Consider the following 26,143-nt stretch of genomic DNA (forward strand, 5'->3'; position numbering starts at 1 on the left):
CAAGAGCCGGTGACTCTAAATGGCAGAGACACTTCTGATCTCCTGTGTAACCCCCCACCCCCCCCCAAACTCCACCCCGCCCCGACCGGGCTCTAATCGCGCACACAACACCCACCCACCCGCCGAGACCCCTTCAGAAATGTCACCTCCACTGCTGCCTCTGCGTGCCATTTACATGCAGAGCAGAGAACAGAGGTCTGCACATGAGTCCTGCAGAGAGATCCTCACATTACAAAGGCAGCCCATCAGTCACACCCAGAGAGAAGAACACCTGTCAGATGATGTGATGGACAGGAAGTAAGACTTATACTCCACTGAATTCAGTAGAAAATATGGTACATTTTAGTGCACTGGTAAACTGCTTGCAGAATAAGACTAAAGCTAAATTAAAAGCAGTGTTAAAAATAAACCAGTGACTTCCCTTCGCATCAGATGGTTTCATTTAAATTACTGTTCAAGGACCGGTGAGGTAAAATCCATGCAGTATTTCACAAAGAAGCAAAGACCAAATAAAAGTTAAAAAAAATAAATAAAAAATGAATACAAATTTGTGCAGCAGAACATCTGCAGCAGTCTTTTCTTCTTTCCAGCCACATTAATCATCTCATGACCATCACGGAGCAGCTGGACGAGACCAGCTGCATAGAAAAGTACTTAAAACTGGCTCCACCACAACCAGCTACAACAGCAAAATGCAGCTTAAGACATTGATGCATTAGTATTTTCAGTCTAATAGTGTAATCTTATCATTTTACTTTTGGTACATTTTGCTGGTAATACTTAATAGGAGTTTGATGCAGTTCTTCATTGTATTGATACTCTGACTTAAATAAAAGATCCGAGCACTTTGTCCACCACTGCCTGTCAGCTAATTTGACACACTATGATGTGACAGTTTCCACTTGTTTGAGGATTTTCTGCGGAACAAGCGTCAGTCATTTAGGATCACAGCACTGCATTGTCTGCAAAACAATAATTAACTCTCCACTGAATCATTTTAAGGAACTACGGCAATGAAACAGATCTGCTGTTACATTTCTGTTATTTGAGTGTCTGTTTTAGAAGTTACACAAAGTACCACTGCATTGAAGTGTGTCGTTTGACTTTTTCCAATAATAATAATAATGCTGATACCATAACCTGGTTTACGATACCAAAATAAAAAGAGGTACATTTTTCCATACGTTGCTTTGGAGAACAGTTTTTTTTTCCCCATTTAACAAATGTTAACAAACTTCTCAAATATGAAATGTTGTCAAAATAAAAAACATATATATAAAACATTAAACATTAAAATAGGTGGATTTGAATGTAAGCAAACAGTCAATATCTTCTTTCGGTACTTGACAGTGTTCGATACTCAGAGCTAAAGACACATTTCAAATAGTATCACAGATACAAAGGTTCAATACCCAGACCTACTGAGACTTAATAACTCTGAGAACAGGCCTTCACACCAAGGGATGATCAAAAAAAATGGAAAAACAGCAATTCAATTAAAATATGGATTGTATTTATTGAAAATGGCCAAACACACAGGCCAAATAACATCTTATTAGCAACAGAAAGCAGAGTCTATAATGAAATACATTTTACAACACGGTCAAAATATAAATAATGTTTTTTACACAAGTTAAAAATCTGTAGATACATAAAAAAAAGAAATCAGTACAAGAAGTGTACTGTCACTGTGTTCCTTCACTACGTGTCTTCAGTATTTTCGTCTCTTTCTCTTTGGTTCCCCCGGGAACGTCTTTAGACCCAAACTGAGCGCTGCAGCTGCAGAGCCAAAACAGACCCGAACCTTCAACTACTGTAAATAATATGGCTTCATATCTGGATAGAGCTGACCCAGCTCTGACCGAGAACAGTCCTGGCTTTCGATCGGCTTCTGCATAGTTTCAACACTGTACAAACAAAAACAAAATCACTGTTTAACACGTAACATTAATAAATGCATCAACAGTTTTGTGCAAGCAGCTGCAAACACAGCACCGTGCTTTGCTCTTTAAAAAAAAACCCATCACAACTATAAAACACATTCAACACAGCATTTCAAACAGAAGGCAACAAAATAAATACGACAGACTTCAGAAAACAGGTGAGTAGAACAGGCCTTCAGACTAAGCTTATGCAGATTTGGGGTACCGTAGTGTGTTCATACCTTACCGCCACAGGGGCTCGAACCAGAGAGCTTTGGTTGATAATTTATGTGCCTACTGGCCCTTCAACTTTTTATATCCAAAAGGTTCTCACCATCTCCCTGTTTTGCTACATAACTGTTTTTGGACTTGCAGAGAATGTTCTGCTGAGTGGTTTCAAATTGGCAGTGTCCTCACAGACGAAAACACACATTACAAATAATTTCTGAAAGGTAACTAAATAACTGTCAGCATTCCTTCAGGAGAAAACCTGACTATCCAACACATATCTTAGGGACTGTAAGAAAAGTATTGGGGTAGAAAAAAAACTAAAGGGCCTCCCCAAACATTTAACAAGTTGCCTTTTTATTGTAACTATGTGTGTGTTGTATGTAACTATTATGCAAAGGAAGGCTGAAACAGAATAGTAATTTAGGACAGGAAAAAATATAAGACCATCCCCCACTCTACCAAAAAAAGCCAGACAATCCGACCTCCAGCCGAAGTTGGAGGACATTTGAAGTTCATTTTCTGCAGAATTCAGGTCTTTGAGTGGTTAAAATGTTCAGTGCCTGAGGAAATAAGTACATGCACGCACACTACGAATCAGTATTTGCAAATATCAATCAGCTTTTCGTTTCATCGTCATATCTAGCAAATGCCCCTCATTATCCAAGTAAGCTAAAACTAAGCATTTAAGTATTTGCAAAAACTGCTTGACCCAGATCTGGAACAAAGTGATGCTGCCTTCTGTACATCTAAAAGATTGTTGGCCTTGTAGCTACAAAGCTGAGTGTATCCATCTATCAGAAATAGATAGAACGTAAACATTGGGGAAAATGCACATATGTAGTAAGTATACATAAAATCAGTGTAACCTTGGATTATCTGTTTACCAGTTCTGCTACTAGGTTCTAAACTAAGGTTCTCTAGTTATCAAATTGACCTTCTTCACTAACATATTTGGCTGCCCTCGTTACAATACGGTGGAGATTAATTGACATCATATTGCTAACAGACAATTTCAGGGCTAAATTAACATGTTTCACCAAATGAATGAATCGATTAGGTGGGGGAACTTTGTAGCTTTGTTGCCTTGGATGATTAATCATCAAACTGTCTAAACTTAAATGTAAGACACTAAACGCTTCATGCCAAGTCATTTCCTTAGACTTAGAATCAGTCTTTGGTAAAATAGGATTACGATTGTTACAAGCATTCATGTACATTACAAATACAAAAATACAGTTTCAATATTTTATAAAAAAAATCTCTTCATATAAAAGAAGCTGCTTCAACTGGGAATCAATAAAACAGTGCTCAAAGAATAAAAAAAATAGTCAAGTAAATAAACTTCAGGTGCAAATTCAAAAGACAGACTAACTCCGTGCTGGAGCAGCTCAGTCCAAGTGCTCACTGCTAATATGTCTTCATGCTGTGGATTTACGAAGTGAGGAAAACGTCAAGATCGGCAATAACAGCTGCCTGTCTTCTGGCAACAGTGTTCAACAGTCGGTGAGGAAAGGACGGGGTTCCTAGGTCCACCTGGAGGGGCACAGAGCGCAGACAACAAACATAGTTCAAATATATCCTGGCTACCATTATCTCTACAGTTAGAAGTAGAAGTAGAAGGCGAATGACTATTACATTACCATTAATGACAAAAAGCATATCCAGGAGATCCCATTACGTGTTAAAAATGCCATTAAAATAAAGGTTATAATCTAAAAAAACTTTTAAGTAAAACAGTTTTAATAGATAGCTAGGCGTCTTTTTTACCTGCAAACCACCAACTGCTGTGTTTTTAATAGCTGCTCCAACAATAAACTTAAACTTTGGAAAGTAAAATGGGAAACAAGCCTCTGATGAAGTCAATTTCACATAGATTGCATGGTCTGCCACTGGTGAGCTGTAAAGTCGTCCTGCTACACAGCACATGTCAGTCATTGAATTAGTTTACAGCAACCATCTCTCACCTGTAGTAGGTAGGTGACTCTGGTGACTTCTTGCCCACTACGTCTTACTGGCTGCAGGACCCAGCAACTGGGCATCATCTCCCCTCGGACAGCATCCACACTGGGACGAGGCAGAGACTCCTCAAACACAGACTGCATTGCCAGCACGCACAGGCCGGCCTGAGGCAGACAGCGAAGAAAAAAAAAAACATCAATAAAACAGGCAGTGCAGCCTTTGATCAGCCAAGAGGCAACTATACCCTGACACTGATAACTAACAGCTGACACGGCGTCTTCCACACCCACTGCCTCTGGGTCAGGGTTGTTTTCACTCACTGTTGTTTCTGTGTGCATGACTGGTGTCTGAAAAGCGTGTTCTACATTTTTGTGGGTGAAAAACTCAATGTCACGCTGTTTATCATGATTTGGCTTTAATTGCAAAAGACGACGCCGTCTGATCCTGGTTTCCTGTCAGGCTAATGTGACAGTAAATGAAATTTTCTCTTTCAAACTTGAGCGTGACGTTGTGTGCAACTATGCAGCAAATGCTAAGGGGACCTTCCACAAGGGCAACTAGCAGTTAGCATCAGGACCGGCTGAATGATTTTGCAGCTGTGCTTACCTGCTTGGACTCAGTGCTGATGCAGCAGAAGTCCCGTGGCTGGCTGAGGTGGCAGGTGGACGGATCTGTTAGAATGTAAACTGAACAGAGATACAAGGATAATGGGTAAGATAGGCAAAAATGGTTGATGAAAAAATATTATAATAAACTATATCAGTGTTTAGACACAAATAAAATAAAACTTTTGATGGGAACAGAGTGGATGAAGTAAAGAGGACAACGTTAAATGTTAAAAAAGGTACTAAATGTGACAAGCTGCAGGTGAGAGAGAACGGAGTTGGTCGTGCAACACAATAAGCTAGTCAGTGATGAATGGGACTCTGTACTGTACTGTACTGTACTGTACTGTACTATACATAGCTAATGGATGCAGACGCATCATTTGAAGCAAATACGTTTGCAGGGTCCACAAACTCAATGCTCAACGAAAAAATATAAATAGTTTTGCAGCAAAAACAGAAGCATAAATATTTTTCTATATTTATTTTCTTGCAAATAGTATTTGCAAGGTAAACTCTTCTATCACATGAGGCTCATATTGCAAACAACTAGTAGTTATCAGCATCTTTTCTACTCCAACTTTCCTTAATGAATGTCTTCTCCTAATGTTTCTGCTGCTGGCTTACTATGACAATAAACTGGGATTTCAGAACATTTACTTTAACACTTAAGATATTTAAGATTTAAGATATAGCCTATAACAAACCTGTATCAACCAGTGGTGGAGAACATATTCAGATCCTTTAATTAAGTCAGGAAGTACACAGTAATATACCTCTGAATTGTATTTGAGTGTGAAGTGACACAAAAATGGAGTACAGTATGGCTCTTGACTGAATTTACTCTGTTGCATTTCACCACTGGTATCATAATATAAAGAAACCATGTGATGACATAAACTAAGCAGGCATGTTAGCTCACCCAGCTGAGTGCTGTCATCTAGTGGTCGTGTCCAGACAGAACGGACCGACTGATTATACACGTGGCTCCTGGACAGCTGGCAGATTATGTTCCACAGACTGTCCAGGGGTCTGTCCAGCTCCCCTGCCCCCAGGAAACCATGGACAGATGGGCTGGAGGAGGGCTTGTAGTAACACTGGATACCTCGTTCTTCTCCCTGGTGCCTAAATATACACAGACGTGATGCATTAATTAGGAAATTAATGATACTTGTGCTTTTGAGGGACTTAAGTTAAGCCTTCACTTTGCAGCTGATTAATCTCATCTAATCATACAGGATCAACCTAAAGATAGATGATTTTGGTAAAGAGAATGACTGAGCTCACCTCCAGCCTGCTGTGGCCTTGCCCATTAGCAGGTTGCTCAAATCCCCAGAAGAAGCTAATCGCACCTGTGGAAAGTAAAATTTACAATTGAACCAGATACAAATGTCTGAAAGTCACTCATGTTTGTACTGAAAAACAAAAGCAGTCTGCACAGAGATTTTCCCTAAACTTAGGTATGTGTTACCTCAGCCAGAGCTCGACCAAGGAGGCTAGATGTGATGTCCTGATAGGTTGTGGATATGGAAGAGGAGGAGCCGAAGGAGGCGGTGCGTTGACGTGTACAAGTTGGGGGTGATGGAGATGAAGTCATCATGGGCTCAAACATGGTGACAGGAGGCTCAAGGCGGACATCTAGCAAAGCACAAGGATGGAATTTCAGCACAGAGAATAGAGAGGGGGATGAAGTGCCACACCAGTGAAGGACTTCAGCAAAACTACTTTGGAAACTATGTTCAGGGGGAATCATATATGTTTATGAGTTTTTAAATTTAAAGAGATATCAATGGTTCTTTGCATTTCAATATTTTCCATTAAATAAAATTTGAGCATTCTTTCAAAGCCTGTTTTGCCCATGTCTGTTTGGTTTTTGTGAATCACAGTTCGGTCCTTACCGTGGGCAGACAGCCAGACTCTCTGTGTCTTCACACTTTGAGGACCACATATTGGAGGACGTGTCCTGACCTTCAGCCCTTCATCCTGGAACCCTGTGATCTGACCAAAAGCAGCAACGACGACAGTTATTCTTTGTGTTTCTCATTCAAAAAGAAAAATAACAAAAGAAATACATATAAACTATAAAATATGAATAAATATAAAGATAAACTATTTGCACTATAAAAATAATCCAAACAATCCTTGGATTCAGCTATTGAATTCTAGTAGTTGACAAACCTGTCCGGTCAGAAGTGGTCTGCTGCCGTGCTGTAGCTGGGTAGCGTTACCGCTGTTGTACCCTGACGTTGGTCCAGAGGAGAGACTCAGACTGGATCCTGTGCACAAGGTGCTGTTACTGATTCTTGTCCGATGCCTCAGGTCATCCTGCCCCACACAGAGATTGAGATACCAGTGAAATTATTTGCATTAGTGCGGTCTGTATATTAGCCTTGGCCCTAAAAATAACTTATTTTGTACTAATCAATAAGTCAATTATTAAGGAAAAAAAGCTGAATCTTTGGTTTTTTTAAATGTTGGTCCGACAGAACAATCAATTTCACAAAGTCACCTTGGACTCACAGAACTAATAATAGATTTTTCTACTATTTATAGATCAAATGATTAACTGATTAATTCACAATAATCACAAAAATGATCAATAATGCAAATAATAGTTAGTTGCAACCCTTATTTGTTCTGTCTGACACAGGTCTGAACTAAAACTTCACGCTGAGACACTTAAATTAGTTATGACACAAACACGGACCTTGGCTTCCTGAGACAGGGCCTGCTGCTGAAGCCTCCTCTTCTCCTGCTCAGTCCTTTCTCGCAGTCGTTCTCGTGCCTTTGCAATCTCTGTCCTGGCCTCCTCCCGGGCTCGGCCGTAGTCCCGTAACAGCTGCTCGATGTCAGACGGATACTGGCCCTCTCCTCGTGGGGGGTCTGGGACTCTGCCATTTAAATAAATCAGTGAGAACCCTGAACCTGAATACATTTGTGTATTACAGGGCAACTTGGCCGATTTTCAGCTGGCTCTGTGTCATCACCACGTGGGTAGTACATGCAAAGGAACAATGCAACTTTCCTCCAGGTGAAATACTTAATATTTAATACTTAAATTTAAGTGGTAATATGGCCATTTTGTTTTACCCCTTTGAGGAACCAATGTCTTACCTGCTGCTGTCTATCACCTCTTGGCGGAGCTGCTGTAGGTACTCTTTACGCCGACTAGGCATTGCGGCGGACACATTGGAGGAGGACACTGCCTCTTGTGAAGAGGAGCGAGGATGTTTGCTGGGACTCAAACTGCGAGCTCTTCTGTATGTTCGGAGACGTTCCTCCCTCTCCTGCCTCAAACCCTCAATGCTCCTGCGGTGTCTGAGAGAAAAGATTTACAGGAGAAGAAATTACATGAAAACCAATGAGCAATTTCTTAACACATTTAGGTAATTCAGCACTGAACCTCAGTACCTTTTCACTTAGAAGCCAAGTGTCTGTAGTCTGACTGTCAGGTATTGAAAGCTGGCATCAAAAGTGTGTTAAGGTAAGATTGTAGTCTTGTTTACTTAGTTATTCAACAGATATTTCCTGATCTAAGTTAGGAAACTGTTGTTGTATCATGTCAAACCAAAGCGTGTTTGGGTCATTTGTATCCTTACCTATCATACAGCTGCTGTTTGGTAGGTGCAGAGGTCGGCGGCTGCAGCTCTTCTCTGGACCTCGGGGACAGCATCTTTAACAGTGTGTCTGTCTCTCCAAGGCCGTAATGCAGCTTGGCCTCTGTCAGCTCCACGGTCAGCGGTGTCGGGTTCATGTTGAGACTGACAGTCGCCATCACCTGCTCTCTCTCCTGTCGCAGCCTTTCTATCTCTCTCGCCCTTCTGTCGCTCTGCACCACTGAATCTACATTCGAGCCGTAACTCTCCATCTCACCCAACTCAGCGCAATCTCTGCTCTTGTCTTTGGTAAGAAGTGTGGCCGGTTTGTTAGAGGGCTTTGATTGCTGATTGCGGATGCCCGACCAGTTGGTGAACTTGTTGTGCATGGGCAGGTCCTCTGGGTGTGTATGTTGGTCTTGACTGAGGGGCACGCTGGTGATAGGTTTAATGTTCACAAGGACGTCCGTGTTGCACTCACTGGGTGCCAGTGACACCATGTCGTCCTCTTGGAGTTGAACAGTTGGGTTGCTGACTGGAGATGGATTGTATGAATCAACACAAAATTCTACAGAGTCAACTGCAGGTCTTGTGTAGCTTGATGTTTTTCCACGTCTAGCTTTAGCCTCCACATCAGTCGGTCTTAATATGGGAGAGATGTGGTTCTGCATAGTTAAAGCTTTTGTTGAAGTCGAATTCCTCCACTGCTGAGAGGTCATCTGCCATTTGGAGCCCTTGTCTTTACAGGTAGCATTTCTCCTGTCGGTGTCCATATACCTATCCAGTGATGAACGGCTTACAGAGCACTTATCAGAGCCTTTAGGGCTTGAGCAACTCATTTCACTCACCTTCTCAAGTGATAATGATTCACAGGAGGAAACATCACAATCCTGTCTGGGCATTTGATCATCCTCTGAAACAGTCGTGCATGGCGATTGTTTACTAGAAGGCTCAGAAGGCACAGTAAAGGTGTCTTTCCCAGAATTATGGTTTTTATTTCTATCCTGATGTTTTGGAGCACATAGTGTTGATTGGTTTCCTTTCTGCTTCATGCGTAATCTTGCTCCCACAGTCAGTATGGGAGATGATGCACGGTCTATGAACGTAGCTTGTTTCTTTAAAGGAAGGGATGGGTCTTTTCTTAAGGAGGAACTTTGACTTTCTTGGTAGCCATTTTTTGACGACCTGCAGGTGATTTCAGGTGCCGCCACACTTCTGTGGCTATGTGTCTCGTGAGTGCTTCGCTTTGAGCCTCTAGAAGAAGCAGATCTTACTCGTCTTTGACCGTCACCTGCGGTCGTTAGAGGTGTTTTTAGAGGGCCATTCTCTAATTGTGAGGCAGACCTTTGGGCTACAGCAGAGGTGTTAAACCTCAGCTCAGGCATGCTCTGCATCTTATCATCTGCCTTAGTCTTCACCACGCAATGCACATTCTTGTCTTCAGACACACTGACAACCTCAGAACCAATCACTTTGACGATCACATTGACTTCATGAGATTTGGACCTTTCACTGGGTGTTTGGTGAACAGTGACCTCCTTCTCTACCGCTGTTGAAGTCCTCTCTGTCTGGATCCCAACATCTACAGCTGTTTGAGTTGAGCAGTCTTTCTTGGTGCAGTCATTAGAATCACTATGAAAAATGCTGATATTTGACAAGTTGACACTCCTCCTCAGACTGGAGCTGAGGCCTTCACTTGTTCTCATTCCCTGGACGTCCACCAGCAGGTCTGAGGTGCTGTCAATCAGCTTTGAGAGGTGAACCGACATGCTTTCCATACTGGCCCACGTCGGAGATTCTTTAACATCAGCTTTGGTTTTCTGCCTCACAGGTACATCAGTGTTACTCCTTTTGTGTCGCTCTTTCCTCTTTGGAGCACTTCTACTATTTACAGTCTGAGAGAGATGCTCAGTTTGAGTGCCATGTTCACATGTCCTCCTTTTTTGGGATGGTGCTTTGCTTGGCTGGGACTCGGAGTCAGACGAGTAAACAAACATAATTTCATCCACCTGATTGGAGTTGTTACCAAAAACACCGGGAGTGTCATGACCTGAAGAACTGCTGGTCACTGTCAGGTTAGCAAGGTTATTTTGAATATCAACAGATGCCTGTTCACATGGCATGAGCGGAGATGTTTTGTTCACTTGCTCTTTATAATCCTCCATACTGCTGAGCGTACTGGAGAGCCCTTTATTGGTAGCATAAGTGCTCAGATGGGAATTGAAAGGCGAGTTCTGCCCATTCAAACCATTGTCAACACTACAGCATCTTGTTATACGTTTCTCAGCGCTGTGCAACAGTGGAGACTTACAAGATAGGTCTGCGGCGCTTCCAAATGCTGGGTTTTTATAACAGTGCTGGTTTGAGTCATCGCCTTGCCACTGGTGAACAAAAGGGTTGATGTCACTGGAGGGAAAATGCATCGGGGTGTCCTGCGACTTCAGTGTGTGTTGTGGTTCACTTTTCTTTGCATATGGAATGATTTTTTCCACATTTGTCTTTTGTGTTACAGCTTGAGGGGATACAGAGTGTCTTTTTTGAGCGTAATCTCTACTAACTTTAACTTCACTTTTACCTGAAGCTCCTGCAGAGGAAGTCTTCATTTTAGATTTGTTCGCTGATGCTGCAGTAGAAATATCTGCATCGTTACTTCTGGCCAGCCGGACTTCTTGTTTGCCATTACTCTGAGTGCAAAGCTTTACCCATTTAGATGAGAGCCGACTGTGATGTACTCTGGTGGTTTTGTCATCTTCCTCCTCATCTGATGAGTTAAAAGAGGATCCTGAGGAAGAAGTGGGATGAGTCTGGATCTTAGACCTTCGGAACCTCTTGGACTTGACCTTTTTACACATAAGAGTAGCATTATCGTGTTGATCACTGGATGTGCTTAGCTCAGCCTGTTTGGGCAGCACAGATCCACTTCCATTTCTATTTCTGATGGCCTCTGCATGTGATATTCTGTGCTGTGGCTGACCAGAGCCAGAAATGCTTGCTTCATATTTTGACTCCACGGAGATCGCTGAAACATGCGCTTTAAATCGACTGGTCAACTCTTTGTCATTTTTCATTACACGGTCTTGTTTGCTGTCAAATTGAGTGTCTTTATCAAATTGGCACAGTGAATTTGACACATTTTGGCATTTGTTGTCCATATTGACCACACAAGTCTGAGCTTTGTTTGATTGAGTCTGTGGACAGCTGGACTGATCCTGTGCTCTAATACACGGTTTAGTTCCTGTTGTGTTTCCATCACAACCAAACCCTTTTAAAGAGACATTCTCATCAGTGTTGTGGTTACATATGATGTTTGTTTTGAATTGAAGAGTTCCTCCATCAGATAATTTTATGGCTCCAGATGTGTCAGGGCTTTTTTGGTACAAGTGACTGTCTTTATCTTCAACTCTGAATGTTGCTTCCATACTGACATCCTTTACATGACTAAAGCTGTTTTTGATTGCATCGCTCATTGTGGAAAATGTTTCATGGTGTATTTGATGAAGTTCTGGGCAATCAGGATTCACAGTATGGGCATTGTCCACAATGTTTCCATGAGAATCAATAGGTTTTCTTAGTGAAGAGGTATCACTCATTGATGACAAACAAATTGGCTGCAAAGTGGGGTTGCCTGTGTGCTCGCCAGTGTGCTCAGACTCTCCGAGGCAATTAAATGTCAGATTTGGCTGGATGATGTTTTTGGGAGAGGGGTTTTGGAAAACACAATGATCATTTACTGGCTTGCTTGATGTCGCATCAGAAGAGTTAAGAGCATTGTCAATCTTCTGTGTTACTTCCATAGGTCGATGCATGTTGTTCTCATGGCTAGTCTTCCATTCACTTGACAGATCTGATCCCACATGCTCACTTTCCTCCGCCATGTTTTCACTCCTCACTCTCTCCAGTGAAAAGTGTCCACAAAGGATGGCTCCTTCTTTTGCCTGATCACTCATTTCATCTCTCAGTTCTCTTTCTGTCCATCTATTTTCATCACCATCGCAGCCAAAACGACATGCAGATGATGACAAGGCATTCATGCTTTGACTCCTGCTCTTCTTTTCATCATCACTGCCAATCAATGACAATCTCATGTGATCTTTCACCACTTCTGAGATTCTCAGGTCAATGGCACTACAAATTGCATCTGACTTGCATGTGTGTTTCCCACTCTCTTGATGTTTTCGAGGGGTATCAGTTTGATATCCCCCCCCTTTCCCCGCCCTTTCTACAGCTACCTCCTTTATTGTTACATCTTCGTTTTCAGTTACCTTTGTCTCTCCTAAAGAGGTACCAGTCTGGGGACTATTGTTATCACATTCAGAGACAGGGCTGTCAGATCGTTGAGGACTAAGTTTTCTGCTCATGGGATCAGAAACTGGCGATGCTACTGAAGTCACTGTGTCTTTGCTAATGCTGCCATCAACACAAACAGAATCAAATCCGGGGCTGTCAGCTTCCACTGAAGACTGTTCCCCTTTTGAGTCACTGGTGTTATTATTGTCATCAGGCTCAATATGTCCCTGGCTGCCAAATGGTGCAGAACAAAAAGTTACAGACTCTCTGCTGTTGCTCCTTTTTGGAATTTTCAGGCTGCCCATGAAAGCTTCCTGTTGGTCTTTGTTCCTTTTCCTGGAATTTTTACAAGCTGATTTAACAAGATCCTCCTGTAGTGCAATGAACTGCTCAGTAGCTTTGTTTTCAACCTCATCTAATGTTTTGTCCCCTGTAAAAGGCACATATTTGGTATTCCCAAACTCATATTGTTGGATATTTTTCAACTTTTCTGTTGCACCATCTAGATTGCATAGCACTTCATCTCCAGTAGATATTTTAATGGGACATCCAGCATCAGAAATCTTGCTCAATACTTGACCGTTAGTAGGGCTTGTAGAGAAACTCATTGCTGATTGATAACCTGGCATACATGTTTCAGTGTCAGAGGACATTGTAATGTCAGCAGCCACTGTGTCAGGTGCCACTGTGGACACCTGAAGCAATTGTGATGCTTGTTTAGTGTCATTGATCTTAGTGGGTGCCACACAAGCAGTTTGAGCAAAGGTTGGTAAGGATGCTGGACTTTTCTTACTGTTGTTGTCTTGAGTATCTGTAACTGCCTTGCCCACATTTTCCATTTGTTGTTCTGATGGTTTTACGTATCCTGTGCTCTTCAGGGCTTCCTCTGGTGTGCTTGGAATCAGACAGTCTTGAAAATCGAATGCTTCTGATGTGCCACTTGAAATGTGAACACAGTGTTCCTGCACTGTTGCATTTACACCCTCAGTACTGGTGGACGTTGAGCTATAGCTTCTAGATCTGCTCTGAGAGTCTGAGAGGTTCATACTGGTTGGACTGGGACTGCTGCTGCTGTCTACACCAGTGAACATCATTCTTCTTTGGAAAGGCAGAGAATCCCTGAAAACTCTGGGACTGTCTGCTGCATCAGTGGAGGACCACGCATCGGTGAGTGCCAGCATGTTTTCTGGCTCCCTCACACTGCAACTGCTCAGGGAGCGTGGGCTGCTGGTCAGAGTGGTCTGCATGTTACCAAAGTCTTCAATCAACTTGTGTACAGTGTCTCTGCATCTGGAATCTGCTACTAATTGGTTGTGGGAAGGAGGCTTCCTTGTTGCACAACTACTCTGTTTTGATTGCGAGGAGCCTTGCTGGCTCAAATGCGCCTCTGCTGAGATTACCTGAGGTTTCTGACAACTGCCCCTGTCTAAACTGATCTCTGCTGTTGTATTATGCTGCATGGAAGAATGGGAGCAATCAGTCATCAGTGGATAAGTTGGCACCACTGTCTGGCAAAGCCTCTCCACTGTTGAGTTTTTCCCACAGCTATCCACAGTCAAGGAGTCTTTAGACATCTGACTGTCTTCGCTCTCTGCTTCACTCTGAGCTGCTTCCTCGTGTCTTAGCTGCTCTGCTAAGGCTGTGGCATAGGCAGAGGACAGGGAATCAAGAGAGAAAAGGCTCTCACAGTCTGATGTTGCTTCATCCCTGTCTTCTTGCTCTTCCTCCCATCCAATCAATCCCTGCTGTCTCTCCACCCATCTGCCCGTTTTGTCCATCAGAGCTTCTGTACTATGCCACCGCCTCTGTCTAACGTTCTCAAATGTCCTTTGGTCAAGCTCCTCACATGAGACTGCTGTTTTAACAGTACATTTGCTTCGGCTCATCTTGGTATCTTTGAGGCTCCTGTCTCTTCTTTGTCTCCAGTGAAATTTGCTTGCTATCCTCCCCAGAGGTTTCGGGCCTCGTCCTCCATTTGCACCTAAAGGTGGTTTCCTGAACACTTTGGACAGAGCTGTTTTTAACCGGGGCCCCACAGAACGAGAGAAAGTCTTCCTGATAGTTTCTAGTCCAATGTTACCTGCACAGGGTTGAGTTACCTCATTCATGCGAGGGAAAATCTGAGAACTGGGTTTGTGTGTTGTGTGTTGTTGTTTATTTTCTTTGCTGGCTGGCTGCAAAGTAGTTCCAATAGGTGACTTCAGTGTAACCGCTGACTTCTGAACCGATCTGTTCTTAAAAGACAGGTCTCGGTTTGGCAGCAGAGGTTTTCTTTCTGGTCGTTCCTGAGAGGGCAGGGATTGAGGCTCCTCTTTGGCAGCCTGTCTGACGTTTTCAGAGGACCTTCCTCTACTCCTGCAGGCTTGACTTTGTCCTGAGAAGGACGAACTGGAACAACTCTGGGTCCTTTCCCGAGGAAGACACTCCTCTGAAACCCACTTCCTGCTGCCAATGGAATCAGAGGTTTTGGAGGAATTTGAGGTCAGTTCTGTGGATCTGTTTCTCTTGAGAAAGTGTCTGTCAAGGAAAGGAAAATAAAGACTAATTTAAGATCTAGATTTAGGAAAGTATTAATATATAGGCAATACCAGCAACACCCAGCAAGAAATAACAGCTGAAAGATGTTGTACTTTATTAGCCCCTGTTGGTTAAGCAAAGAGGACTGCTTCCTGCCTTACTTACAGGTTTTATGACTCTATGGACTTACCTGAAGATAGGGGTGTTCTGTGGGTAGAGTCGGGACAGAAGATCTGCTGAGAATGAGTGTCTACGAGAAACAAATGGTCTTCCCCTGAGCTTTGTGGGGGATCCCAGATCAGGAGACTCAGGACTGTCTGATCCTGAAGGCAGGGCTCTTTCCAGCCGCTGCAATTCCCTCTTAGCTTCCAACAGATGCCTCTTGCGGGCGATTCTCTCTAATTGGTAATGCAACTTTTTCCGACGGATGCGGCTCTCGGTACGGCAAAGGGCGTGATGCTTCAGTAGCTCCTCCTGCACAGTCTTCTTTCTGGCCCTTACCATCTGGGATGGACAATCCACTGTCTGACTTATCAGCCGCTCCAGGAAGGGCAAGGGGATGTGGTCTGTTTGAACGCCGGACTCTTGGGTGACTCTCTGCTCTACAGCTGCAAGGTGCTGTTTCTCCTGCAAAATCCACTGCTGGACTGTAAAGATTTGCAGAAGGGGATCATAAGGGGTGGATATGTTATGCCTGCATAACATTTATCAATATAATAAATATACTATGTTGTTATCCACTTTGCTATAAACTATCTAGAATTATGGCTAAGAGTTAGAACAAGTTGACAGGTATCTGCATGAGCAATAACCCTTTTTCTTGATGCGAGTGTGTGGAAAGACTACTCACTCTCACTGTGCTGCTGTCGGAGGTGGGCCTGTTCCCTCTCCAGTTCTCTCTCAGCCCGTCTCTGTTCAGCCTGAATCTCCTGTCGCAAACTCTCTACATAGCAGTGCTGCTCCTCCACACACTGCCTAGCAGTAGGCTCCTCACCGGGGGAGAGACAGGCACCCAGCTGCCCTTGGAGCTCCACTTCTTCGACACTTGAAGACACACAGATCCGGGATAAAATACAGTGTGAGTAACTTTGATGGGAAAAAGTAAAGACACAACCAGAAAAGGTAGACTTAATAATTAAACCTCTCGTTGGTACAGTTTTATGTCTAGAGTTTGGCGGTGGCAAGTTTAAAGTAAAAGCTGCTGTTGTTAGTTTTCAGGTCAGCGTCTCACCAGTAACCAAGCAACATCTGAGCTTGTCTGTAAACAGCTAACTGGGACTATTCACAAGGGCAGAGGGTGATGGAAACACATGCCATCTGCACCGGCCGTACTGAAACACGCATTAAGCATTGTCCTATTTCTTCAGCATGAACACTGGTGTTCACTGGTGTGTGTACCCCACACATATACACAGACCATTGAGTATTATGAATTTTTTACCTGTGGTCAGGGGTCGAAGGGCAAAGGTCAATGTAGGTGCAGGTCATGCTAACTTCACTGGCCTACGAAGAGTGAAGAAAAGATCAACTGTAATATTAACCAGAAATAACAAAGAAGCTACTACCACTATCTGTACTTTAAACAGATATAGCGTTTATTGTGAAAGTAAATCAGACAGAAAGCATCAAGCATCATTTATTCACTTGTGCTTATCACTAGCATAACAGTATATCAAACACAGCACCCCAGTCATCTGCACATCATGGACATTATCATGATTTCCATCATAAGCAATAGCATCATTTTCATTTTCAGCTGAGCAGCACCTACCCGTCTGCGTTCCCGGAGGACAGCTGCTTCTGCTGGGTGGTTGAAGCGGAACTTGCGCACTCCTCCCAAGGTGATTACCATCCCTGGAGACAGAGAGACACATCCTTCATCACAAGCTGTGCTCATCCTGTACCACTGTGTTGCTGTAACCTGAGGGCAGCAGGTGCTGCTGCTGCAGTGTATGAGGTGTTTGTCTATATGTTTTAAATCTATCTGTGCATCTTTTAAATGTGCATGCACATATTATTGTACATTAACCCATATGCATCCACATCCATCTTTTTATCTACAATTACAACACAAATTGCTGACAGTATACAGTACAGTAAAGTATACATTTTTTTCTGCTGTAGTCTATATATATATGACTCTTATTAGTTACTTCTCTATGTAGTAGTTTGCATTGTCAGTATCACATTGACTGGTAGATGAGTTAGTTTGAATGGGACTCTGGGACTTGTATTATTAAGATGTTTTTACCGTCTTAATAATAACAAGTAATGAAAAGTGCCGGCAAATCAACCACTACTTAAATCTTATGGATCATAACTTTCTCTTTCTACTCTCTCACAAGTGTCATGAAGGTAACAATAGCTGCTTACTAATAACAATCACTATTAGTATTTATCAGTCAAGTAAAATTGATATGTACATCCATGAGGCTCAGATCAGATATTTAAAAACATGCTACAACTTTCTTTTCAAGGTTCACTTTGACTACAAAATATCCAACCTGTGTCACATGCATGTAAAAAAATCCAGTGGGAACGAGACAATGTGAACAACATGAGCTGACCTTGAGCCAGTCTGCAGGAATCTGTGACCTCTCTGTCGTTGAGCAGGCAGACACAGCCCGGCAGTGGTCTGAGCGTTACCACACCTCTGTGGTTTTCGATCTCACAGCTGGCACTGCCCTGCAGAACTGCAAGCAGCATGCAGAAACACAATCACACATACATTTAGAAAGCTGTGCTGATGCAGCTACTGTATTGCTAAATATATTCAGCGCCTAATGCAGCGAACAGTCCACTTTAAGATATGTTTGACTCTGCGTTCTCATTTAATATAACTGTATAACTTCTGCCATGTTCCAAGTTTTCTGCTGCATGTTTTGTCTAAAGTTGCTGTACTTCTGTAACAATGCTGGTTTGTGAGATGCTTTGAAGATTTCCACTGTTATAATGTACAACACCTGAAAAAAAGTCTTGATGAGAAACCATGGAGAACAAATAAATAATACCTATGTGCGGTTCTTCAAACTGTTCCTGAGGTCCAATGTGGGTAACTCCTTCCTGTAAGCAAAAAAACATTACGTAAACATAACAGCTATATTTGAAATCTACATTAACAAAACTATCGAAAGAAACAGCCACTGTACATAATAGACATTAGCTGGTTGTGCTCAAAACACAAGCAATAGTAGATATAATGAACACAATTTTACACAGTGATCTTCAGAGAACTATTGTCCTTTCATTTCTAATCCTCCTCTTAGCTGACACAAAAAATATCATTTGTTTGCTCTGAAGTTATATTTAATGGGATTAAAGGCTTTCTTATATGGTGTCAAGACCACATGTGCTCCCAGGTGGCCTCAGCTCTTCACATGCAGGAAACAGTGTAATTGTCAGGCCTAAGGGTATGCTTGTCATTGTCAGAATCAGGACAGCTTAAGCTCCCCTGAGCCCTAGCCTCAGAACTAAGAGCCTCTTATCCAACCGAGCTTCATGCATTGTGGAAGACGCACACACACACACATACATACATAAATAAATACATACATACAGAGATGGGAGATCGACAGGACAGTGAAAAGGGTAGAGTGAAAAAGAAAAGAAAGTAGAAACGCACCTTTTCTCAAGAGTTTTTCTAGCAGAACAGAGAGATACAGTAGGAAGAGGAAGAAGAATCTAGTAGAAAAAAAGATTTTTTTCAGTCAAGCTGATATTTTTTGCATTTGCTCTACTTTTTTACAACTCTGAAGTTACTGATTTGTCAGTTAGTGGGAGTTTGCATCATGTTTGCTATTTTCAGTGTCACAGCATGTTAGCAAATGAGTGATGGTCTCTAGGGATGAAAAGAAACGAACAAAGAAAGAGACAGCATGTTAGTACACACTTAATACCATCCAATAAAACTAGCATGTATCCTATACTCCTATACTTATGCTAGTAACGAAGAAAATACCTCATCAAGGCAGACAATTAAGAAATACCAAAATAAAACAACATTGCTGTTTATGGACACTACATGCCCATTTGCCTTTTCGTCATCATACCCTGAGGTGATAGAAGACGACCCCGGTGCTGAGAACATCTCTATCGAGAGTAACCAGGTGTGGTTGGAGGGAGTTAATGAGGAATCCGGCCCGGTCTCTGTTGATGTCCACGCTGTACTGCTCCAGCAGCTCTTTCTTGTCTCTCCAGCTCTCTGACCAGTCCTTGGTGAGCTGCTCCACCTGAGGAGGATGGAGTAAGGTAATAAAGAGAGGGCAATGAAACTAGAGTGGTAAATATCTGCCGTCAGGGAGAAGATGATGGCAACAATAGCTGCCACAACCACTACTACTACCACTGCTACTACAAATACTACAACCACTGCCACAAATATATTAAGTAATAGAACATTTTTTACTATATTCAGCTGTGTTACACAGTATATTTGTAAATGTCAACAGTTTAAACCCCAATGTTTCCCTTAAATTTCCTATCTTTCTTTTATGAAAGACTTCAAGGAAACATTTTTTTCTATTTTCTATTAGAATAGTCCCTCTGCAGAAGTTGACAATCTCAAAATATGCAGAAATGAACCTCATCTTAATACAGTAAGGAGAGAGTTTAAAAAAATGTTTAAGATAACATGGGTGAACTGATCCTTGAGCTGTATACAGTGTGCATTTACATATAAATCACCATGACATATTTCTATCTTTCTATCTTTTCTAAAACCTTTTGACCTGACTAGAGTTTAAAATTCAAGACCTGTCAGTTTGAATAATGCTTGGCCATATACGCAAGGGAATGTCAATTCATCAGCCAGTGAGGTTAAAGATGTCAAAGGGGTGGTTTTTGTAGAGTAGGGCTTTATGTGGCTCGATAGGTCCCCAGTCTTCTGATTATAAGCTGCCCTGTATTTCTTTATAGTGACGTTTTTGACAAACTGATGAAAAACATTCAACTGAACACGAAAGGACACTGGCTCGATGTGTCAAGGACTACAGTATCGGTCAAGTAGATGCAACCATGGGTGTCGACCATGTCTTACCTTTAATTCATTCTGTAGCACGATGTCGGAGAGATTTCCATCTCTCTCATCGCTCAGGGATGGACTGGGATTACGTTGCTGTCAGTCAAGAGGGTAAAAAAAAGAAAAAAAAAAAGATCAGTTAATATACTGTGCAAAACGAAAATGTCACATTTGTTACAATGCAATTCAGTCCCAGTGCCACCCAGGGGATTAAAAGTGTCACAAAGACACAAAGCACTGTATTAAGCCTTTTCTACACACACTCGTAATATGGGAATCTCTTAGATTCAAAGCCTTACAGTACTAAGAGGTGTTTTAGGGGGCAAGTCCCGCGGGATGTATCCCTTGGAGCACTATGCTATAATGATAAAAGGTCACCATACCATCTCAAAGCTGAGCAGCATGCTCTTCAGCCTGTCAATCTCCTCCCTCAGTTCTCTGATCAGCCGAACGTTGGCATCCTGCACAGAAATCAAAGCACACATGAACCCACTAAAAACATTTATATCAAATATAAAATCTTGTCATCAGACTCTAAACAGCCACTGACCTCATTAACCCGAGGCTTGTTGACAATATTTCTGGCATGAGCAGCATAGCGCAGGGTGCTTAGGGTCTCATTGTAACTGCTGGCAGACGGTGAGACCGCTACAATGCAAACACACAAGCAAAGACACACACACACGCACTGCAATTACCACTCATGTCATAAGAAATAAGTATATAAGTTTCACAAGTGAGACTTAAGGGACCAGTGGTTTTGCCAATGTGGTCTTATTACTGCAAAACATTTTCCAAAGCACAACCACTGCTTTTTAAATGTAATTTCCGATTGTCAAGCCAGCCATTAGGTAAGAAAAAAACAACTTGCAGACAAATTAGAGCTGCTTGAGATATTGTCAATACATTTCTTTTTTTTTTTTAAGTAAAAAAGAAAAAAATGGCAATGTTGTGACACTGATACAAAACAGATTACACGACTGCAATGACATTCAGCAACCAACTCTACTCACTCACCCAACCAACTTTCAGTAGAAATATGCTTTTTATTATTCGTGAAACAGCATGAGGCAAGATCACCACCGTGGTCCTTTCACAATACTGACATCTCTTACACTTACTTGCAATCATTATGGTCTTGGAGTTGCCACCCAGGCTGTCTTTCAGCAGCCAGGTTAGGACCGAGTCTCTGTAGGGGATGAAGCAGTGCCTCCTCCCACCTCCTCCTCCTCCTCCTCCTCCCCCTCCAGACAGGGAGCTGCTGTGGCTACCCACCGTGCTGCTATCGCCCTCAGAGGCCATGCTGTTGATACTCTGACAGCTGCTGGACATCTGGGAGTTCTGGGCTGTGCAGGCAATGGGAAGAAGAGGTGCAACAGTTGAGGGATTTATGGAGATCTTTTCCAAACATGACTCAATACTGTACAAATAGAGGACATGTGGAAAGAAAAATAGAAGTTTGTGGAGGTCTGTGCTAGATTTAATTGGAAATGAAAACAGCTCTCTTAGACATCATCACTTGAACTTCAAAACTGAATCATCAACAGTATCTTCACTTACCAAGAGCAGATATCACGATGCCCAAAGTGACCAACGACTTGTTGATGTTAGAGCCCTCTGTCAGTCTGTCCCTGCAGTAGTGAGGGTCTGCTCGCTCGCTGTCACACACAACATCGACACAACATGACGTGATTTGCAATGATAAAACCTAATTAAAAATGTGGAATCAAGAGAACTTGTAAAATCTCTAGGCAGTAGACAAGATCCACTAGGGGGCAGGTTTGTCAATGACTTTAACTCAAAGGATGTTGAGAAAAAACACACAACAGAAGGAAATATTAGTTTCACCTCCCAGCCAAGTCCACCAGGTTAATCTTGCTCACAGTCTCTGAAGGACGGTTATTTTCCAGGATTGCCTGTGGAGAAAAGCCAAGAGTAATCAGACAGGAATCTGCAAATAATGATAAATGTACCACCTGAAAATAGATACTAACGATTACTAGCAAAAACCTGAAGAGGAACATTAGCAGATTGACTCATTAACAGATGGATGTAGCTGTACACAAGCTGGCTGGAGTGCTCAGAGAGGTGATAACCTGTGTGTACTGGATGGTGAAGATGGCATGGGATCTGCTGCTGGCATCATGGTTGTGGGTTGCTGCAGTGATGCGGTTGGCAATGCCTTCCTCTAAAAGGCCCAGGGCCTGTTTACAGTCTAAGACGACATGCTGTGACAAGTCTAGTTAGAGAGAAACAGACACAGAAAACACAGAGAAAACTCAGCACATACTCTACGTTATTGTTTTATATTAACCTCAAAATGTTCATTAGGTAAATTCTCACAATGGAAGTAATTCATGACTTGGAGTGGGAAACTCCTGTGCTTTCTACTGTTGGGTATCAAGATGCATATTTTATGATTGTTGGAAACTGAAAAAACACCTAATTTTACAGAATCATCCAAAAAACACAAGCAAAAGAATGAAAATCAAAGAGTAATACAGATCAAGATTTACATTTTCAGGTTAGGGTTGTGCATGGCTGCCTTGGGAATAAGGTTACACTGATAAATTGAGTAAAATTTCATAAAACTGCACTGTTTAATGGTTTCTGAAAACATTTTGGAGGGTTTAAAATGTTAACACACAGTTAACGGATGACACTGCAGCAAACTAGAAAAAGACGTTCAGAAAGATGAAGAAAAGAAGCAGAGAGATTGAGATGTAAAATAATAATAAACAGGAAATAAGTCTCATCTACACTTCTCACACTTAATCTGTAATATTTTCCAACTGCACTTAGCAACAAAAAACCTCAAACAATGTCCTACTTGCAGACATGAATCACATATCCTCAGAGGCTGTAAAAGACAATCACACACATATATTACTACAAAACCTCTTGGTGTTGTAGTCTGTGGTTGCTTATTGCTTGTTTTGAAAATTACTTCAGGAGTCACAGTGAAACACTGTTTGGAGGGCACATGTTGATGGACAAAAAAGCTGGGAGTCCTAAATGTGCTCCTGTATGTGCGCTGACGCGTTCTCCTTGGAACCACAAGGAAATGACTTCACTTCCTCTGTCCAACTGGGATTTCTCCTGATACAGACAATGAGTGGATGTGGGGCTTTAAACATAGAGGCGGGTGGATGAGACGGAGGGAACGAAAGAGGAGGAAAGGATGAGGAGACGGACAGAGAAAGGGAAAGAGAGAGAGAAAGTAAAACAAGCTAAAAGAGGACTCTGGATTAGCGCCAGGACAGCAGATTCTGGACTAAATCAAAAGCTTTACAACAGAACAAAATTCCACCACTGGCCACATACCGCAGTGACTTGTAAACTAAACTTACAAGACACAAGCATTACTCAAAATACTGCGAGGATTTAACCTTCCACTCTCATCTTCACTCTCTTTATACCAAATGTTTCAGGCAGATTCTTTACTATATGATCATCTCCTGAATGTTTGTATACATCTGTTTGCAAAAAGGCTGTATGTCAGAGAAATAAGGTTCCTGCGAGGTTATTTCGAAGAATGTTTTTCCTGTGCACAGATTTGGTATCTTGGTGAAATTCTCCTAGTAGTGTAATGAGAATTTGCAGCCTTTGGACCCCTAGTTATATATTTAAACAGTAAGAAAGATATAATGAGACAATGACAAAGAGCAGAAATGATCTATTAATTTTTTAGCTCAACATTTTGTGTAATTACACCTGGAACTGTGGGGTCCTGTTTGAATATTCCCCTTAAATTACAATTCTTTTAATACCTTTTAGGATAGGTCGCTGTAGTGTATATAATATTATACATATACATATATGATTGTCTCCATGTATTTGTGATCTCGTTGACAATTAGCATCTTATGTATCCTGTTCTTGCTGAAATGGCAAAGGATGGTTTTCAAATGTAAAATGAGCTTAGCCCTGGGAGGTACAGTTCATGCTGTCTGCCACTTTACAAAGTGTAGATACAGGTGCCTCGAACACTCACCTTGTACATAGGGTCCTTTCTCAGGGTGTTCTCGAACTCTCAGAGACGCCCTCTTCTTCTGCTCTCCTCCTCTCAGCAGGTCTCGCACACGCTCGTTATAGATCTCCAGGAAGCTGCAGGAACAGAGGAACAAGACAACATCATGCTATGTGGACACGCACTGTAGTGCCAGAACTGGATCATTCAATGACCTTTTTATCCATATCCTCACCAAGATGTATACTACAGTCCTACATATAGGTCCATTACATATAATGAAAGTTGTTTTATATCAGTTCATCATGTGCATTTTCCCCAACATGATCTTTAACTTACCTTTCTGGCATTTTGCCTTTACTGAAAAGATGACAGTACAGAGAGACAAAGGGAGGGGGTGACATGTGACAATGGCTGTATTTGAACCGGGTCGTAGTCATGGTTACACGGTTTGCGTTTAGCTAAACGACCCAGAAACACAATCTACGCTATGGAAAAATATAATCTTCAAACCACAAAAAGCCACATTTTTCCTTGAGAATGAGTGGCAGGGAGAACCCAGAAAGAATAACATCTGCTTTGTCACATTAGAATTCCCTTCAGGAAGTTAGAGGATGCCTCCAACACGGACAAGAAAATCCAGTTTGTATTGCCTGCAGTTTTGCAGCATAGTTGTTCAATAAGTATCCCTCTAATCTTATTGAATTTCAACATCAGTAAAAGGCCCAACTGCACCATTTAAAAAGGGAAAGACAATCACACAGTACCTGATCTCTACTCTGCTTGAGTTTTGCTCATCAGGAAAAGTGTCTTCAGACCTAAAGAGACCCTGTAAGGAAAGGAAAAATGCCACTTACTTCATACTGTATTACAACACTCTACACTCCTGTGGCTGAGTTATCAGTGTGCTCAGTGCTATGAATTTTACAATCCACTGACGTACCTGGCAGATCCGAGGGGTCAAGCCAATGGAGTCCTGACAAATAAAACAGAGAGTGAGTGTATAGTAGTATCATTTTGCCAATTGCCACGTAGAATTGGGTCACAGCTAATTGCTTTTCTGAACACGGTGTTCACATTTGCATATTTTCAGTGCAACACGGTTTGGGTTTATACTATTATCAGTTGCATTGCCTCCAATGTGCCTGGTGAGATCAGTTGAGGCCTGAAATATGTATGACATGCATTGTTCTCCTCACCGGTGTCCCCATCATGGTGTACGTCTTTCCAGATCCTGTTTGGCCATAAGCAAATAGACACACATTGTAGCCCTCAGAGGCTCCGGACAGCACCGACACACCCAGGTCCTGGAACACCTGAGGAACATTAATACGCACACCCTAAATCACAAATACACAACGAAAGGCTGACTAAGACAAGTCTATGAATAACTGGGCGGAGTCAGACTTTCCCTCCCTATTTTTTCAAAATGGTTAGATAATTAAGTGGGATATTGATTCAGGGAGGAAATCAGTTCAACTATACATGTTAATGATGGAGTCCTTTAAATAAGAATGACAATGCTCGCCAATACACCTGAAAACATTTTTGCTCTTGTGGGCTGATGAGGTGTTTACAGTGTAAGCCGACGATCTTAATCACATTGTGTTTTTGCAAGCGTAGATTTACACCAAGGTTTCACGATCACAATGCTGTGGCACTAGGCCAGTGGTAGGGAGGTAGCACTGCTTCCTGCTGAGGTGTTTGGGTAAGGAGCAGGGAGGTCAGCTAATACTCTGGGTAAACAACTTTGCAGAATGTGTATGTGAGAGAAACAAATGAGAGGGTAAAAACACTTTGAAAAGAGATTGGGTGAGGAAAATAAATCTGGCCTGAAAGTGCACTTGTGAGATGGGATCTGGGAGAGTCACACTCAAAACAATCAACTGAGGCCTTTTTTTTGCCTTATCTGTGTGTCTAAGAGCCCAAGTCTAAAGATTATGGCAAAAAAAGTTTTGCAAATTACAATATAAATAGTTCATGCCTACACTCAAATAGCTAATAATCTAATAACATACACCTATACTGAAACATACAGTC

At 42.1% G+C, this 26,143-nt stretch overlaps 1 protein-coding gene across 1 annotated transcript in view; it reads right to left on the bottom strand.

Annotated features, from left to right (window-relative positions):
- Positions 1-3,233: 3,233 nt before the first annotated feature.
- stard9 (StAR-related lipid transfer (START) domain containing 9) overlaps positions 3,234-26,143 on the bottom strand; it is a 38,386-nt gene continuing 15,476 nt past the window's right edge. Inside the window, exons 4-33 of the mRNA XM_070842432.1 lie at positions 25,303-25,419; positions 25,047-25,079; positions 24,871-24,932; positions 24,128-24,240; positions 22,231-22,373; positions 21,983-22,050; positions 21,695-21,792; positions 21,256-21,480; positions 20,685-20,782; positions 20,518-20,595; positions 20,153-20,230; positions 19,167-19,346; positions 18,129-18,180; positions 17,685-17,810; positions 16,889-16,971; positions 16,559-16,620; positions 15,968-16,161; positions 15,308-15,764; positions 12,476-15,117; positions 8,317-11,575; positions 7,832-8,035; positions 7,425-7,608; positions 6,896-7,042; positions 6,616-6,715; positions 6,189-6,355; positions 6,005-6,069; positions 5,640-5,842; positions 4,719-4,798; positions 4,118-4,276; positions 3,234-3,686 (exon numbers count right to left, since the gene is read on the bottom strand). Of these exons, the coding sequence (XP_070698533.1) occupies positions 3,585-3,686; positions 4,118-4,276; positions 4,719-4,798; positions 5,640-5,842; positions 6,005-6,069; positions 6,189-6,355; positions 6,616-6,715; positions 6,896-7,042; positions 7,425-7,608; positions 7,832-8,035; positions 8,317-11,575; positions 12,476-15,117; positions 15,308-15,764; positions 15,968-16,161; positions 16,559-16,620; positions 16,889-16,971; positions 17,685-17,810; positions 18,129-18,180; positions 19,167-19,346; positions 20,153-20,230; positions 20,518-20,595; positions 20,685-20,782; positions 21,256-21,480; positions 21,695-21,792; positions 21,983-22,050; positions 22,231-22,373; positions 24,128-24,240; positions 24,871-24,932; positions 25,047-25,079; positions 25,303-25,419 (9,579 nt within the window). The 3' untranslated portion in view covers positions 3,234-3,584. The remainder of the gene's footprint in view (positions 3,687-4,117; positions 4,277-4,718; positions 4,799-5,639; positions 5,843-6,004; positions 6,070-6,188; positions 6,356-6,615; positions 6,716-6,895; positions 7,043-7,424; positions 7,609-7,831; positions 8,036-8,316; positions 11,576-12,475; positions 15,118-15,307; positions 15,765-15,967; positions 16,162-16,558; positions 16,621-16,888; positions 16,972-17,684; positions 17,811-18,128; positions 18,181-19,166; positions 19,347-20,152; positions 20,231-20,517; positions 20,596-20,684; positions 20,783-21,255; positions 21,481-21,694; positions 21,793-21,982; positions 22,051-22,230; positions 22,374-24,127; positions 24,241-24,870; positions 24,933-25,046; positions 25,080-25,302; positions 25,420-26,143) is intronic.

The sequence above is a fragment of the Pempheris klunzingeri genome, chromosome 13 (assembly GCF_042242105.1).
Source record: "Pempheris klunzingeri isolate RE-2024b chromosome 13, fPemKlu1.hap1, whole genome shotgun sequence".
Lineage (NCBI taxonomy): Eukaryota > Metazoa > Chordata > Actinopteri > Acropomatiformes > Pempheridae > Pempheris > Pempheris klunzingeri.